Here is a 17,413-nt window from a genome sequence, read left to right on the forward strand (position 1 = left end):
CACTTTTACAGGCTCGTTGCTTCAATCTCCCCACCAACAGCATCTCTCAACAAGCCTGCCCTCTCTATCCTAGAAGCACTGAGCTGAAGGGAGGGAGTGGGAATTCAGCACTGGCATGGCATGAACAGTACGAATTTGCATCTTCATCTCAACATTGACACAAAACATTACAAAGATGAACAGCAGGAACAAAACCCGTTTCTTCCTTGAGCTTGAGAGAGTCTTGGTGGAAGAACAGACAGGTATACTCTCTGAATTATTTTTACTGGGAAATTTAAAAGGCTTCCAATAGAAGAGTAATTTCCTGGACTAGATTTTCTGTAGCAGTAGTCAGCTAAAAACCTGACCAATTTTCAGTGAAGCTCAGCATTTTACAGAGGTTATAGGAAATGGTTCTTGATGACAGCAAAGCCCTGGCATCAGTCAGGGGTCCCTCCAGTCTACATTCCTATTGACTCAGCAGGATACAGTCATCCCACTTAAAAGCAGAGCCATTACTGCCTTTACGAAATGCATGGAGAGAACCCTACAGCTGCCAAATGTGCAGAGAGAACCCTGGTCCTACCTTAGATCAGGGTTGCCTCAAGCCCCAGCCCTAAAAACTAGCCTTGCCAGGGTTGCTGTTGGTATTAGTAAAGACTTACTAGCAACGCACATAGCTGGCTGCCCAATGCGCACAAAACTTGGCAAAGTCTCTTCAAGAAAACATAGTGCTTCTCCACCAGGCCTTCTCCATCTGCTGTCCTGGGAATGAGGGAAGGGGGGAAAAACAGGATCACAGTTACTCATGCTGTAGGTGACAGGCACACTGCTGGCTATCTTGTAGATAAAGAGGACTAGAGCAGTTTGATTTTATCTCAGTGGGATTTTCTTTGCTATTATCAAGAAGTACTGCTTTATTGGCATCTAAAACCTCTGAAATTGCCTCTCTGAAAGAGTCCTTCCTCCTGATCAGTTTCAGGCTAAAACAGAAAGCCAGGGAAGCTGTGATATTTACATCTCTTTGTCCTTCAATTATGGGTTTTGAAAAAAAACCCCTGGTTTTCCAAGTTTTGCAAAAGAAATGGTGGTTTTGTTCTCTCCTATCCAGTTCCTGCTTCCTTTGGTTAAGCAACAGTATCTTCTGCACCTACAAAGCCATTTGTATGCAGTTTTGTGTGAAATCACAGCAGCACCATGGTACTCACTGGGCAGCAGAGAGGATGCAGTGCATGGCAATGTCTCCAAACAAGACCATCAGAGGTTTCCGATCCTCCAGCTTACCCTATGCACAAAACACACCACATGCCTCAGTTAGAACATAACTATTTATTCCCATTTACATAAATATTTATTTCCATCTGCAAGCAAAATCAGGAGAGTCACAGTTTTTCTTCCACCTGGGAAGGGGCTTACATACGATTTAAGTAAAAACTTTCCAAAAATTCCAAGGTATCTAAAAAATTTTCTCCAAGCAATCCCACCACAAGAACTTTCAACAGCAAAACTGACCCTGAGACATATTCACAGAAGACTGGCTAGTTACTTACAGGCAGCTGATGAACAGCCTTGACACTCAGCTGCTTGTGAATGAATGGGTCAAATCACCTGTTTAGATCCTGCTGTCACTTCTCTGAGCTGCCAAGTGACACAGCTGATGACACTATTTTCCACTTCACAGTTGTAGGAAGTGGGGGGAAAAAAAGTCAGTGGGGACCTCCAAGTTCAAACTGCAAGGAGACGCAAGCACAGTATTTGGAGAGGGTTCCAACAGCTACTCCATGTATTGTGCTGGCATGATATTCACACCAAATATCATTAACAGAATCAGCCAAATTTGATTTTGATTCTTAGATAAAAGGGCAAAGATAGCGTTGCTCAATCTGAAGAATTATATAGGAGAATAGGAGAAAAATAAAGGGGAGCCAGAAGAACTGGGGAGGAAGAACTCACTTTCCTGCTGACAGCAATCAGGAGACACTCTGCTGCTCCAACTTGGAGTTCAGGCTCATTTAGGAGCAGACACAACATCTCCAAGAGCTTGCAGTTGTCTGCTGTGATATGGCTTAGGGCTACCCAGTCAATGTAGCCAGCCAAAGTGTTGAGTGCTGCTATCCCCACACGACAGTTTGCCTGGGCCTGTGAACAGAGAGGAGGCATGAGGTCAGAACCAGAGAAAAACATCAATTCCCATCTAAAGCCACCCACTCCCTGGAATAACAGCACCAAGAACTCCCTGACAAAGTGAGAGACTTGGACCCTTCTGCTGCCACTCCTCACTTCTCTCTTCTCAAGGGGCTTGTACTATGAGTGAACAAATCCATCTGTATGAAACTGCAGGCAATAGACTTGAAAGCCTGGGAATAGCCTAGTTCTAAGTAACCTTCCTCCTAAGAAGTACCAAAGAGCTAACTCCCACATAGCTCCACTCACCTTTGGCTCCTGAGCCAAATCAGTCTTCTGAAAAAGAAAACAAAAGAGGGTAAGCGAACAGCTACAGCACACACTTCCACCCAGCCACGGCTGCACAGGGTTCTCCTCAAGGATGCAGCCAAAAAAGAGGCTGTATCACAGTCTCCCACTCAGGACATTGCTGCAGCCAACAAAGTCACCTCTGCACCTCCAGAGAGGTAAGAAACCAGGACTCTACATTGCAAGTTAAGCCAACAATTCTCTTCTCATCCAAAAGGTAACACTCCAGTCAGCAGGTACCAGGGAGACCCAGGGGACAAGAAGGAAAGGCATTTCGGTACTTTCTGAAGGTTTCCAGGGAAGAAACTTTTGACTTTTTAAGAGCACCTTACACCCAAAAGCCAGACTCTGAAAAGATGCTGGTGGCTTTAAAGATTCAGGTCTGCAAGGATGATTTGCTCATGGTCAGAAAGGCAGCTGCAGAGAGCTGGAGCAACAACTTACAGCCTGACTCCTAGGCCTAGGACACTTAACAGAAACAATGCACTGCGTGTACCATCTTTTTGCCTAATGCAAACAAGTCCCTCAGACACTCGGGTTTGATTTGTTTTTCAGATGCAAAGACACCACAAGCATTTCTTTCCACTGCAAAGATTTGGTTTGGACTACTCATTGCAGTGATTTTAAGTTAATCAGCCTTTGTCCCAAACACTTCATAAATGACCCACCTTATAAACATGTTTGTCTATTAATCCATCATACTGAGAAGCATAGCACATAATAATGGTCCTGGGGACCTGCCCATCATCTCCCCCAGTCTGTGTGCAGACAGGTGAACATCCAACCCTCAGATTTGACCCTGTTCACATATATCCCAAAGATCTGCTAACCTGTGGAGTGGTGAGGACTTCTTGTTCCTGGGGTGCTCCAACCTTGCCAATCAGAAAGATTCCACCATTAGCAGAAGCAGCCACACTTCAGAGCCTCAAGCATTGCAATGCAAACCTTACCTAGAAATGCATTTCAACCAGACTACAAAACACACCAGGGTCACCCTCCCACCACCATGAACTGCACAGAAAACTGGCTGCTCTACAGAGTGGGGCTGTTCAGCCTGACAGTGCATCAGAAAAGTGTACAGAAGTCAGGTAGGAAAGGCTTCTTCATTCCTTCCCAGTTTCACATTTAGTATAACTCTAGATTTTAATTAATGGAAAAAAAGAATATGAGATATAACTAAGCAACTTGTTTCTAGTTTTGTTTCTCAACTGTGCTTCACTCTCAAATCCACTTCCTTTTCACAGGAACAGACTGGGGTAGACTCCCCTTCACCATCCATTGTGACTGACCTGCACATCTCTGCTTCTAAGTAAGAGTTCAGGAAAAAAGTCTCATTACACAAAAACAGAAGCACATTCTTCACTAAAACTTGACAAAAAAAGGGCTTCCTGACTTGAGCTCTTGGAGAAAAGGACCAGAGGTCCAGATGCATGTTGACACATCAGAAACTCACACATTTTGGTGCATCACCTCAAATGTAGCTCTGCAGCATGAGAGAGCAGACACGACTCCTGGATGGCATCTCTTAACCACTGTGTGTTACATAAACTACCCCAAATTACCTGTTTCTGCCACAACCACACCTACATTTTGCTAAACTGTACACCCCTCGTGCCAGCAGGCACTCCAACAGTACGGATGAAGCACGCATCCACTCAAGCCATTTATGCTAGCAAAATCAAAGTATCAACACTAACACTGTCAGCCTTGTGCATTCAGTCTCTCTGATCAGCACCAGCTTCCCAGGCCGCAGCAGATCCCTACCTCAGAGCGGCAGCAACAGAGATTTCAGTTTCTGCACTTGCTTCCCCAACAATTTGGGAGCTGCATCCCAATTTCTAAATGCCTCCGGCATTTAGGACTAAACAGACTAAACCCAAGGGAAGGAGACTCTCACCATGCGTCTGTACTTGCTGACATTCTGCTGCAGGGCAGTCAGTAGGAAGCTGAAGATTTTTTCCATGTTCTGGGTGAGGGTTTGCTGGATATCTCGTCGCCGCTGGGTAGGCAGAGTTTGAAAAGTCACCACATCCTCTGCCAAACGTAGGAGGATGAACATCACCAGTTCTGTCTGAGTTTCCTGATGTCCCAAAGCGAAATACACTCCATCAGCATAGTCCAAACACTAAAATCTCTAGAGACTAGCTCAAAGATGTGGAGAGAAAGCAACCATGCATGAAGACATAGGTCACATGTTGGGAAAATAAGACAGGAGGATGGCCCTCTCTCTCTGATAGAGCCATCTCAGAATACCTTAATCTTACAGGGATTTTTGAGTCCATCACCAGCCTGTCTCACCTGACCATGAGGGAGTTAGATTTTCCGCGGGATGACAGAAGACTGACTGAACCCCATACTACGAGCAAGCAAAAGAGAACAAACAGCTGTGTTTCATACCCCTTGCTTGGAGAGGGTATCCAGCTCCTTTAGCATGTCAGGCCAGTGCTGAGGCCACTCACGCTTGATCATCTCTACCACAATGCGAGACAGCACATCCTTAATGTGACTTTCCTCCTCCAGGATACTTTGAGTTCCCTGTAACAGGAAGGGGGCAGAGTTACACAAAACAGCAAGCCTCAGGCATTTGTAACTCTGACCTGGGAAACACAGTGTTTGCAAACATTCTAAACCACAGAAACTAAAACCAAAACAAAACACAACATTGGGCAGCTCTTCATTGCAGCTACCTTAGATGACACTCCTACACTCCCAAGCATCCATAGCTAATAAACTCTGGGAACGACAAGGATTCTTCTCAAAAGAAGGTCACTTGGTCATGAGAGCAATCACAACAACAGAGAAAACACAACTAAGATAATGACTTTAGTGTTTTTGCAAAGGATAAGAACATCCATAGTTACTGAATTGCCTCCTAAGACAAGAAAAAGTACCTTATATATGTTATACAAGCCTCACAACTTCCTGCCATGTGAGGTAACATGGCTATTCACCTGACAAGACAGAGAAAAGCACTGAAACAACCAGAGACGCAAAGTGAGAAAGCAATGAAATGCAAAACTGAATTTGGATCCTCCGTGCTAATTAACTGGAGTATTTTTCCTTTTGCTCTCACATTTCAGAGAATAGCCTGGTGCAGGAGGTACTTACACTGGATATGAGGCCCATAACATTGTTCTTTAGGTAAACTTTTTCTAGGCGAGGCATATTGTTCCAGCGGTATCTGTTAAAAATAAACAAACAAACAAAAAGGACACCAAGTCAAAACATTTGTAAAGATCTCTGACTTGATCCTCAACGATCCATCACTTCTTTACCTAGACACACTACAGTTCCTGCCTCTGCCAGCACCCAATCCCAGAAAGAAAAGGCTGAGTTAAAACTCTTGCTGGCAAATGGATGTGCCCCACCGAAGTCAACAGACACCAGAAGTAGCAGCAAAAGCACAAAGCATCAGGTCTGTAGAGGCAGCAGAGAAAGGAATCTCAGAACTGAACTAATACAAAGCCTCTTTGTTAGCAGGGGGCCAAGGACAGAACACTGCAAAGACCTACTGGTAACCCACTGTACTTATTTTCATCTTGTGATGTCAACGTGTCTTAGAGCTCAGTGAATTCACCTTCCCAACCTGCCTGAAAGCCATTCTCTTCTCTCCTTCTTTTACAGAGGACGAAAAAAATCCAGAGCAGGACTGCAACTGCCCTCTGCTGCAGAACAAACTCCCTGCGTCCTGAAAGTGCCTCCCTGGGGCGGGAAGCGCTGGAATGGGCGCAGGTCTCACGCCAACGCTGGGTGGCGGCAGGCCGGGACCCTTCCCCGGCTCGGGAGGAGCTGCCTTACTTGACCACATGCTCCAGGATCTGCAGGCCGAAGTGCCGGACGATGGCCGTCTGCGTCTTCTCCGCCAGCTTCAGCCCGCAGGGCACGCAGATGGGGCACTTCTCCTTGAACTCCTCGCAGAACTAGGGGAGGGAGGGCCGGGACACGCACACGCAGTTACACGCTGGGACGGGAGGTGGCAGCCCCATCCCTGGCGAAGCACGCCGGGGGACACGCGGCCGCCCGAACCCCCCCGCCTGCTGACGGCTCCCAGCACCCCAGGGGACGCCCGGGACCTGCCCACCGGGCTCTCGCCCCACCCGGGGCCATGCGGACGGGGCGCCGCGTGGCCGGAGCCCGGCGCCCTCCCTCCCTCCGTCCCTCTCTCCCTTCCTCCCCCGCCGGGCGGTACCTTGAGGGCCTCCAGGCGGTACCGCTGTGTGGACGCCGGGTCCATGATGACGGTCACCGCCTTCACCAGCTGCTCGCAGAGGCCGCTCACCTGCTCGGCGGACATGGCGGCGGCGGCGGGCGCGCGCCACCGGCCACCCACGGGCGGGACGAGCGGGGCGGCCGGGACGCAGCTCCGCGCATGCGCCTTGGGGGGGACGGGGACACGGGGAGAACGCGGGCGCCGCGCACCGCCGCGGCGGGGACACGCGCACGCCCCACCACACCCCGGAGAACTACGACTCCCGGCGTGCCCCACGCGGAAACTACGGGTGCCGCAAAGCGGCGGAGCAAGGCGGGGCTCTCCGCCCCACCGAGCGGGCGGTTATTCAATCATTCACTCAGTCGGGCGGTAGCCGGTGGCGGCGGCGGAATGTCGCGGGGCCGGGAGCGGGTGGTGGCCCTGGTAGACATGGACTGCTTCTTCATGCAGGTGGAGCAGCGCCTCGACCCGCAGCTGCGCGGCCGCCCCTGCGCCGTGGTGCAGTACAACCGAGTGGCAGGGCGGAGGGTAGGTAGGCGAGCCGGCTTGGCGATCCCGGCTCCTCGTCCCACCCCGCTCCCCGCGGGGCCTGGCCCGCCCTGCACTTCACCTTCATGTCTTGGCAGGATCATCGCTGTGAGCTACGAGGCGCGCGCCTTCGGCGTGTCCCGCGGGATGTGGGCGTCGGAGGCGCGGGCGCTGTGCCCCGAGCTGGCGCTGGCCCGGGTGCCGCAGGCGCGGGGCAAGGCGGACCTCACACGGTGAGAGCGGGGGCCGAGGGTGGCGGCGGCAGCGCGGGCCCTCCCCTTGTCGCGGGGCGGGGGCTGAGCCCGTGCCCGCCGCCCGGCAGGTACCGGGAGGCCAGCGCGGAGGTGATGCAGGTGCTGTCGCGCTTCGCCGCCATCGAGCGCGCGAGCATCGACGAGGCGTACCTGGACCTGACGGGCAGCGCGCGCCACCGGCTGCGCGAGTTGCGCGGCCGCCCCCTGCCGGCTGCGCTGCTGCCCAGCACCTTCGTGCAGGGACTGCCCGCAGAGCCCGGCCCCGAGCCCGGCGGGAGGGGCACGCACCGAGCCGAGCCCGGCGGGAAGGGTACGCACCGACCCCCGACCCCCGGGAAGGGTCCGCCCCGCCGGCTTTGTCTCCCCTGAATCAAGAGCGTGGTAAATGGGGTCTGTGTTTTCCGCAGTGAATGGCTTTTAAGGTGCCTGCTTCTCCTCCGTGTGGCTGGAATGCGCCTACAGAAGCCTGTGGCTGCTGGCTGGATCTGGCTGATGCTGCGGGTCCCTTTGCTGGGCTCAGCAAGAAGTGCCACATCATATCCCCTTGTGATCCCCTTTGTGTCCCTTTTCTAGAGGAGCTGCGGCAACGTGGTTTGGACGAGTGGCTGGCATCGCTGTCTTTCGATAACCCCGATTGTCCTGATCTGCAGTTGACCATGGGCGCAGTAATTGTGGAAGAAATCAGGGTGGCTGTGGAAGCAGCCACTGGATTCAGGTGTTCAGCTGGCATCTCGCACAACAAGGTACGTGCATAATGCATCAGCCTGATTTCTTCTGAGTAGCAGAGTCAGAATATTCTGTAGATGTTCTCCTATACATACTTACAAGTCTCCTGGAGAAGATGAACCGAGGTGGGAATGCAGCCATGTGTGATCACACCTTCAGAGAAATTACAAAACATCTGGAAATGGGAGTTGTTTCCCCAGAGCTGTGGCCTGGGCAGTCAGCAATTTACTGCCTGGATTCCTGGTATACCCTAATGAGTGAGCTCACTAGGAACAAAAGGGGTTTCAGTCCACCAGAAGCGTGTTCTGTAGAAAAACCACAAACATAAACCAGGTAATCTTCACCTTGAGTTTCAGGCAACAGCCACTGTAGCCAGTTCTACTAACACAAATTCCCAGTGACTCGGAGGCAGAAGAACACCAGGCTGGGGCACTGAGGTGAACTGGGTTGCTTTTCCTCTTTCTGGTGAGTCAGTGTTTAGGCTGCTGGCTGCAGGGATTTGGGTGATGCTCAGCCAGCTGCTGAGAGCATCCACAGGAGCATTTGGTGCATGACAGCAGCTGCAGAAACAAACAGACTCTGATGACTTTGGTACTGCAGCTACAGAGGGTTTCCTGCCAGGTGAAATGCAGGGTGGTTTACTGAGAGCACCCCTTCCGTTTTGCAGAAGAGGGGCTTATTTATACAGGTATGACTTCATAAAGGCAGTTTCTGAGTGAAAAAAAAAAAGAAAAATGAAGACTGAAGACTAAGTGGATGCTTTGGAGTTCAAGGAAGATGAATTTCATCTTAGACTGCTGCAGAAACAGCTGGAACTATTGCTAGCTGTACTCAGGGACTGGAGCTGGTTCTGCACTGGCTCAGTTTAAAGCTAGAGCAGGCTGTGAGGCAGAAATGAGCTAGCTGAGAAAGGTCACTGTAAAAATTTCCAGTGGAAGGGATGTTCAATTTGCCTTTTTGTTTTCTTTAATCAAGAATAACAGAGAACTTCCCTGATATTCCTAGCAGGTTCTCCCAGCTTCCATTTTCTATGCCAGCATTTTTTTTTTTTTGAGGGAGTAAGGACATTATGATGTACTGTACTATCCCTGAAGAACTGTGTATCTGTAGCAGTAAGCACAGTGCAGAGATCACCACAGCCTACTTGTGGCTGTGCAGAACACTGTACTGTGCTTCCACAGCCATCTCACCTCTGTGGGTACAAACCTTTTCTGCAGAATAAAAGGGGTGCTCTCAATAAACCACCCCCCCTTTCACCTGGCAGGAAACCCTCTGTAGCTGCAGCATCAACGTCATCAAAGTCCGTTTGTTTCTGCAGCTGCTGTCATGCACCAAGTGCTCCTGTAGCTGATCTCAGCAGCTGGCTGAACATCACCCAAAGTGCAGCTGGCAGCCTAAACACTGACTCACCAGAAAGAGGAAAAGCAACCCAGTTCACCTCAGTGGCCCAGTCTGGTGTTCTTCTGCCTCTGAGTCGCTGGGAATTTGTGTCAGTAAAAACCATTCTCTGGCTACAGTGGCTGTTGCCTGAAACTCAAGGTGAAGATGACCTGCTTTATGCTTGTATTTTTTCTACAGAAAACTCTCCCAAGGAACTGTTCTTCCCAATGAAGTACCTTGTTAGAGTACACCAAGAACACAGATGATGAATGAGACCAAACAATTTGGAAGCGCCTGGAGAATAACAGCATAGTTTTCTCAAGAACCACACATTTACATGCCCTCTTTGACAGCACAAGTGGCCAAATGTGCAGGGAAGACTACAGTTGCAAGGTGTCAGCTTTCAGGTTTCTAACACAACTCACCCTGAGCTGAATAACCTGATGATGACATGGTAGCGGACAACATGACTGAGGCTGTCTGAAGGGCATGCATCTAGCTGAAGAAAATATTACTGTTTCCCATAATGATTTTGTTCAGTCAGTTGCACTCAAATTGGGATGTTTAGAGTGGGATCCTGGGGGGATCTGTCTGAGGTCTGCTAAGAGCCAATATTTTCACTGAAACCTACAGAGAGGGAACAGCTGTATGAATTCAGGTGTTGCTAAGCATAGATGGGGCTCAGAGCCTGGGCTCTGAAAGTTCTGAGATGAAATTAGAGTTGAAAATTCTAAGCTTGAAAAAGCCTAGAATCAGTCTGAAATCACCAACCAGCGCTTCTTCTGCTTCTCCTATGCTCACCAATTGTTTCTGTGGTTTATAGAAAAAAAACCAACCAGTAGGATTTTGGCTAAGTCACAGTAAGTCAGGAAGTAGCCTGGAGTTGTTGTGGAGAAGCAGCAGGATGAGTCAGTAATACAAATGCTCTTGTAGAAATGCCAAATCCTGTTTCAGCATGTGCAGTTTACAGAAGGTGTCAGAAAAAGTAAATGATTTCTCCCCATGAAGTCTCAGTGATTTGTTTCGCTTGCAGCATGTCACTTTATGAGGTGGATAAACTTGGAAGTCTCCAGCCAAACAAGAAAAAACAGTAACTGGACATCTGAAAAGGGATCTACTTTGTCTAGAAAAGAGTTCAAATGTATGTAAGCCTGTAAAATGAGCTGTTAATAAAGGTCTTAGCTCAATAGGCAGGCAAGAAATTTTGCTTAGTTACAGGATGTGTGGCAAAGCAGTGAAAGAGGAAGTTATTAGACTTGTTCAAAAAAACCTCAAACACCCAGCTAAACGTATTTCAAACTGGTCTGTGTGTTCTTGACCCTGTGGTAGCTTAGAGTGGGAAGGGAAGCTGTACAGGAGAACGTGCCTTCCAGGCTAGCCAATCTGCATTTTGCAGGTTTCCTTTTGCAGCACTATGCTGCTGCAGACCTCACAGAAGATTAAAATAATGACACTAAGAAAATGCAAGACAAATACAGACAATGAAGGAGGAAGACATAGTGAGAGACATAGCCTGGGGAGGACTATGGGCATGCAGTGGAAGCTCTAGCATGCTTGCCTGGTGGAAAACTATGGCAACCACAACCGATGATAGACTGAGATCCCCTAAGCTGCCTGGAGTAGGAGTCCAGCACTTCACAGAACTAAAGTCTGGAAACAGCTTTGCTTTCAGAGTACCTGGCTAGTGCATGTAAAGTCCTGAGGTGGATACTGCCTAGGAGCAACCAGTGGTGCACCTTGCACATCTTCTAGCAACTATTCCAAAGGCAGCTTTTAGAGGTGATGCAGCACAAGCTGTTAGGTAGAGTCCCATTAGGCCAGTGCACGGTGTGTAATAACAGGGTTTCCACCCTCTTCTGTGTTACAGACACTGGCAAAACTGGCCTGTGGGTTGAACAAGCCCAACCGCCAGACACTGGTATCTGCACGATTTGTGCCGCAGCTCTTCAGCCAACTGCCCGTCAGCAGCATGTAAGTACCAGGGAGCTGCTGCTTCAGTGCATCCTGGGGCTGTTCCTGGCCACCTCAGCACAGCAATTTGATGCTCACTGATAGCAGGCAGCAGAGGCTCTCAGCTCCACAGTAACTGCTCCTTAATGCTCCTAACAAATAGAGGCAATCCTGCCAGTGATCCCTTGCAGCTGTGAGCACACTTGAGGAGGACTGTGCTTGGGAGTTGCAGCCCTGCTGGTGAAGGGACCACAATCCAAAAGCCCACTAGCAGCCTGTGGGCATCCTTTCCCTGGGTAAGGCTGTGCTCAGGATGACTGCTGGGGTGTACAGGTGTAAGCCAGGAGCAACTGTGGGCAGGGAGGCCATAGCTGTTCCCCAGTGTGAGTGACAGCTGTGCTCACAGAGAGCAGATGTGGTTTGGTTTTGAGCATCCACACTGTGCATAAGTACTTTTCCTTATATAGGGAAGTGTTTACCAGCACCGCTGCTCCAGAGGAATGAATCCCTAATCCTGCTCTCCAGACCTGCACTGCTGTTCTCTCCCTTCAGTGTCTTGGAAGGAATGGAGAGGGATGTGTGTGGGAAAGGGTCCTAAGTAGGAGGAAGCAGGGCATGTGTGAGGCATTCTTCAGAGCGTGGTTTGGGATTAGATGGAGCTGAGGGAGAAGTGCTAAAATTGGGGGACCCAAGGAGCAGTTTTACATCAACTCCTCTGTGTCCTTGTACTATGAGCAGAAGAGCTTTATGTGCCAAGTGTTCCTTTTGTCCTGCTAGTCCCTAGCAGCTTCTAGCTGTCCTCATCTAGGAACAGCTGCTGCAACAAGACTTGTCATAGTCTCCACATGATGCTTCATTTGTGTTTTCTCTTTTTCTTCATTTCTCTGCCGTAGCCGTAACCTGGGAGGCAAGCTTGGCACTGCTATCACAGACATCCTGGGAGTAGAGTACATTGGGGAGCTGACACAGTTCAGCGAGACTGAGCTCCAGACTCACTTTGGAGACAAAACTGGGTAATGATAAACCATTCACCACAACTTGGCTCTTGGCAGGAACTGAGACTTCCTTTCAGTCACAGAACCTTTTAGGTTGTTCTGCTGTGATTAGGAAGGTTGGAAGGTAAAACTTCAGTGACATCTTTGGGAAGCATTGATCTGTCGGGCCCACAACAGGTTTCCAGTCTTGCCTGCTCCCAGGCACCCTCCCCAGAATAGTATTTTGCTTGTCAGCCAGTGCCTCAGCCTTTCTCTACAGCATCCAAGGATGAGGCCAAGCTGTGGAAGGGCTGGTTCTCTGCAGGCTGGGAAGAGGGCAGTCTTGACAGTCTCATCACAGAAGAAATGACAAGGCTGGACTGGAGCCTGAAACACAACTTCTGGGGCCAGAATAGCGGTTGGAGTGCCCTGCAGACTGATGAACTGTTGCCACTTAAGGAGAAGAGGCGGAAGAGTTGTGCTGACAGGCAGTTGTGTCCTGAAGGAATCCTACCTGTTCAGCAATTGCAGAACTGGGGATGAGACAGTAACAGCTTGCACTGAGTTGAAAGCAGGGCTCAGCAGGACACTGACGTGCTGTCCAGTGATGCTTGCCTGTCTGTAGCTGCCTTAACCTCAAGCTTTCCCTGTGACTTTCAGGTCTTGGCTCTATGACTTGTGCAGAGGAATTGAAGAGGAACCTGTCAAAAACCGGTACCTGCCCCAGTCTATTGGCTGCAGCAAGAACTTCCCTGGGAAGACAGCCCTGGCCACACAGAAGGCGGTAGGAGAAGCCTACATCTAGCATAAGGCTTGGCTTTCACTGTGGAGAAGATAATACTAAAACCTGAGACTAGCTTGCAGAACTGCTTCTTTTCTGCACAGTTAAGCCCTGAAACTCAGACTAGGGGCTCAGTGGGAGGTGATTTGAGCCCTAGAAATCCCCATTTGTCAGAAATGCATTTACAAACTCATGCACAAATATGTCCGACCTTGTTGTAATTTCCATGAGCAAAACTGTGGGCCTGTGCTGTTCGAAAGTTATTCACAGTGCCAAGCTTCAAGAGCATGGTTGCTAGAAAGAAGGTAACTAGCCCAAAGAAAGAGGGAGGATGCGCTTTAGTTATTAGCTGGGGCGAGGTTCCCGGTGAGCTGTAGGAAGATGGAAAGAGAAGTCCATGACAGGAAACCTAGATTACTTGGCAAAGTGTAGTAGTAATGCTGCAGGGCTTGTGTGGTATCTACAATGTCCTTGTTGAATCCTCAGCTGGACTGATTTCTCCAGGACTACTACAGATATGGGGCCTTACAATAGCCTGTCCATTCCAGTCTGATCCCCCACCAGCATTCCCCAGTGTGCAGAGCACTGCTCTTGTGCTGTGGTATTGCTGTGAGCAGAGGTTCAACCTGTTATCCCTGCTTTGTCCAGGTGCAACACTGGCTCCTGCAGATGGCCTTGGAGCTGGAATCCAGACTGAACAAGGACAGGAGCCAGGTAAGGAGGGAAGGCACAGGGACACGAGGAGGCACATAGTGCATTTGCACCATGAGTGGTTTGCAGGAGGCTGAGGGTGGTGTGTGGCATGGGAGGAAATCTGCTGACCACAGGGGTGTGTGTACCTGTGTGCTGAGGTGTCCCAAGTAGAGAGGTGTGCAGGAGCACGGCCAGGAAGGATGGTTTTGCCCCAGAACATGGCAGGGTTTAGAACGATCCTTGTCCCATGCTTTAGGATGCAGGGACCTGAAAGCCACTGCTGCTCCCTTGCAAAAGCCCTCTGCTGACACAGGCGTGGTGCCCGTGGGCTGTGAGAGCAAGTGCTGTGCTCCTATCTGGATGGTAGTCTCCAGGCCAGGGTTGGGAGCAAACCACCAGCTTTGGCACTGCAGCGGGGCCAGAAAATGTGTGGAGCTGCCTTTGAGGGAAAGCAAAGATTAAGTGCATCCCATCCTGTGTGGCACAGCTGTGCAAGCACTTTGGTGTTGTGTATCCCACCCCACTATCGGGAGATGGCAGGGGGGTGGTGGGCTGGGGAGGGCTCCGGGCAGGGAACGGTCCCCTTGGCTGTTCCTGCCCCTTCCTGCAGGAGTCGCTGGAAGCACAGCTCTACTCTCCCGGCAGAACCACCGCGTGGCCCGGCAGCTGATGGTGGTGATCCGCCAGCAAGGGGACACCCGCGTGTCACGTCTGTGCGCCCTGTCCCGCTATGACGCACAGAAAATGTGCAACGATGCCTTCACCCTCATCCAAAACTGCAACGTGGCTGGGGCCCACCAGGCAGCATGGTGAGTGTGGGACAAGGTGGATCATCTGTCAGAACTCGTTCTAATGTGGGAGGTACTGGATGAGCCAGAGGTCTGTTGGAAAGAAACTCAAGTTGATGCTGAGTGGCAGAAGAAGTGATTCCCAGCACCCTCAAAGTAGAGTGCAGTGACATTCTCGCACTAGGATAGCCTGGTCTCTTCTGAGCCCTGAGACACTTCTGTACTTGGAGCTGAGGTTTGCTACTGGCTGGGGTGTGCCCAGGTGGAGCGAGGCTGTCCTGGCCCTGCTGGGCTGGAGAAGCTAGCTAAGCCTTGTTGTCCTACCCTAGGGACAAAATTTTTTGGGAGGAAGCCTTTGGGGCAGGAGGAAAAATGAGTGTACAACTCCTGTCTTCAGCATTTCCTTCCCTCCTTCCTTTTGCTCTGCAGTGAAGGCAAGAAGGTCCTGTCTGTTAAACTCTGACAAGGCTACTGCTCCCTTAGGGCTCTCTCATCTCACAGCAGCTTCAGCCTGTAGTGACTGAAAGTCCAGGCTGGCAGTAGGCTGCTCCTGCTCCAGTGCCCTTCCTTTGGGAATTGCTGCTTTGGAAAGAGGGGTTCTGCTTTTCCCAACAGAGCCTGCTATGTCTCTTCTGGAGGTAGCAATACTAACTTTGTCAGAGCAAACATTTCTCCCACCCCTTGCCAGATACTGCAGTTCCCTTGTCTGTGAATGTTTTGTCTGAAGTCTTACCTCAGAAGATTTCTTGCTTTCCAGGCTGGTGTCTGAGCTGATGTTGGTCTGTCCTTTGCAGGTCTCCACCACTGACTTCGGTGCAACTCTTGGCAAGCAAGTTCTCAGAGCCTGTCACCCTCTCTACAGGCATTGCCACCTTCCTGACAGGTGAAACCCAGCCTGATGGCACAGCCACCACTAGTCAAAATGCCACATCTTGTGGGAGGGCCAGGGTCAAGTTCTTTAGGAGCCCAAGCAAAGAGCTTCGGCAGAAGCCAGCTAATGCCATTGAGTCATTCTTCCAAAAGGCAGCAGAACGGCAGCCATCACAGGCAGCGGCAGCAACCAGCCTCCCCGCTGCTGCCACTGCAGAGTCTCCTGTGCCCAGCTCCCCAGAGCACCGAGAGAGAGCTGGCGTTGGACTTGCCTCTGTGCAGTGTGACCTGGAGTCCCCTGTGAAGTGGAGTCCCAGCAATGCCAGCCCTACTTCTCCTTACAAGAGCAGTTCCTGGGAGAAGCTGCCATCAGATGCTACACAAACATCCTCAACTCCACCCAGCTCCAGGACCCTTCTGAAGTTACAACCAGCTATGGAGGGAAATGAGCAGAATTTGCCACCGTCTCCTGAGCTCACCCTGCTGCCTCCTGCCTCTCCAGGGGACCAGCAGCACTGTGAGAAGTGTGGCCAGCTCGTGCTGGTGTGGGAGTTCCCAGAGCACATGGACTATCACTTTGCTCTGGAGCTGCAAAGCTCTTTCCTGGAGCCCAGTGCTCCCATGGCTCCAGAAGCAGCTCCCAATGCAAAGGCTGTGGCTTCCAGGTCTCCTGTCAAGGCAAAGAACAAGCCCAAGACTCCAGCAGGATCTAGTGCAAAACGACCCAAAGAAGGTGTGACAAGAACTTTAGATTTTTTCTTTAAGCCCTTACCTCCTTAACTCCCAGCCACACCGGGTGTTTTTAAAGAATCGGTGTTTTTAAAGAATCGGTGTTTTTAAAGAATCACTGTTTTTAAAGAATCACTGTTTTTAAAGAATCACTGTTTTTAAATACAGTTAAAAGTTTTTATAGTGCCTGTCAGGTTTTAATGCTGAAAAGTCTAATAAATTATCTCCACCCCAAGTTTAAGAGGAACTGGAACTCATGAATTGTGTAGATGTAGCCAGTTTAGCTGGTGGCAGCTAGGCCTGCCTCTGCCTGCCTGGTCTTGCTAGAAGCTGCACAGTACTGTCACCTACACATCTTGCCATAGGTATTTCCATGGCATCACTACTCAGTAGTTCTGTGCCTCCTATAAAAGCAGCCACTGCAAGTGCAGCAGCTCATCCCAGGGAATCTCCAACTAAGCCTTGACTTGAACCGCTGTCCAGTTACTCAGTATGAAACCTTCAACTCGTGGTTCTACTCTGGCTGCAGTTGCAGGCCTTGCCCTTAGTGTAATTTGTATGTGGTAGCTTATCCCTGTTGTTCCTTCTCCCCTCTCCACCTGGAAGACACTGATTTTTATTCCCACCCTCCTGCTCCCCAGGATTTTTGTTACAGATGGTTTGCCAGTTCCCTCTGTGTAGCAGTCCATTGCATGATGCTTATCAGCAGCTCAGGAGCACACAAGACTGCTCCTGTCATATAATATTTGAGGAAGCAGTAGCTGCATGGGCATACTTTTTGGTGGGCTTTTTGAAATCTTGGCATTAATCCATAATAATTGCTATTGACACATAAATAGTGTACTGCTAGTCTATGGAAGGGATGGAAAACATGCCAAGAGTCACAAAGCCCACTCTGAAAGCTTTTGTCTGTTGTAGAGTGCATAACCACATTTTTCCTCTCTCCCAGACTCTTGAGTGATACTAGATACAACTTGCTGACAGGTAGCTGTTCTGAGTGTGCTCTGCCAATGACTTGTTCAGCTCTTTGGGCCACAGTAAAGTGGCCACTCCAGAGCTCCACAGATTACAACAGCCAA

At 50.1% G+C, this 17,413-nt stretch overlaps 2 protein-coding genes across 7 annotated transcripts in view; one reads left to right on the forward strand and one right to left on the reverse strand.

Moving 5' to 3' along the window:
• Window positions 1-6,824, reverse strand: part of XPO5 (exportin 5) — a 28,996-nt gene extending 22,172 nt beyond the window's left edge. For 2 of the 6 annotated variants that reach the window (XM_039568434.1, XM_039568432.1), the window contains exons 1-10: window positions 6,641-6,824; window positions 6,250-6,371; window positions 5,560-5,632; window positions 4,849-4,986; window positions 4,349-4,531; window positions 3,282-3,323; window positions 2,413-2,439; window positions 1,933-2,118; window positions 1,188-1,264; window positions 645-744 (exon numbers count right to left, since the gene is read on the reverse strand). In XM_039568434.1, coding sequence (XP_039424368.1) covers window positions 645-744; window positions 1,188-1,264; window positions 1,933-2,118; window positions 2,413-2,439; window positions 3,282-3,323; window positions 4,349-4,531; window positions 4,849-4,986; window positions 5,560-5,632; window positions 6,250-6,371; window positions 6,641-6,745 — 1,053 coding nt within the window. In that variant the 5' untranslated portion in view covers window positions 6,746-6,824. Of the gene's footprint in view, window positions 1-644; window positions 745-1,187; window positions 1,265-1,932; window positions 2,119-2,412; window positions 2,440-3,281; window positions 3,324-4,348; window positions 4,532-4,848; window positions 4,987-5,559; window positions 5,633-6,028; window positions 6,221-6,249; window positions 6,372-6,640 lie in introns of those variants that run through there. The other 4 variants (XM_039568436.1, XM_039568435.1, XM_039568433.1 and 1 more) reach the window with 3 other exon arrangements.
• Window positions 6,825-6,960: 136 nt separating this feature from the next.
• On the forward strand, window positions 6,961-16,575 carry POLH (DNA polymerase eta). Its single transcript, XM_039568437.1, is given in 11 exon segments — window positions 6,961-7,171; window positions 7,173-7,189; window positions 7,288-7,422; window positions 7,512-7,753; window positions 8,017-8,186; window positions 11,417-11,520; window positions 12,393-12,512; window positions 13,134-13,257; window positions 13,903-13,968; window positions 14,593-14,756; window positions 15,530-16,575. Coding segments are annotated over 11 exon segments (2,118 nt in total). The 5' UTR covers window positions 6,961-7,051; the 3' UTR covers window positions 16,386-16,575.
• The last annotated feature ends 838 nt before the right edge of the window (window positions 16,576-17,413 follow it).

This window comes from Corvus cornix, chromosome 3, assembly GCF_000738735.6.
Source record: "Corvus cornix cornix isolate S_Up_H32 chromosome 3, ASM73873v5, whole genome shotgun sequence".
NCBI classification, from domain to species: domain Eukaryota; kingdom Metazoa; phylum Chordata; class Aves; order Passeriformes; family Corvidae; genus Corvus; species Corvus cornix.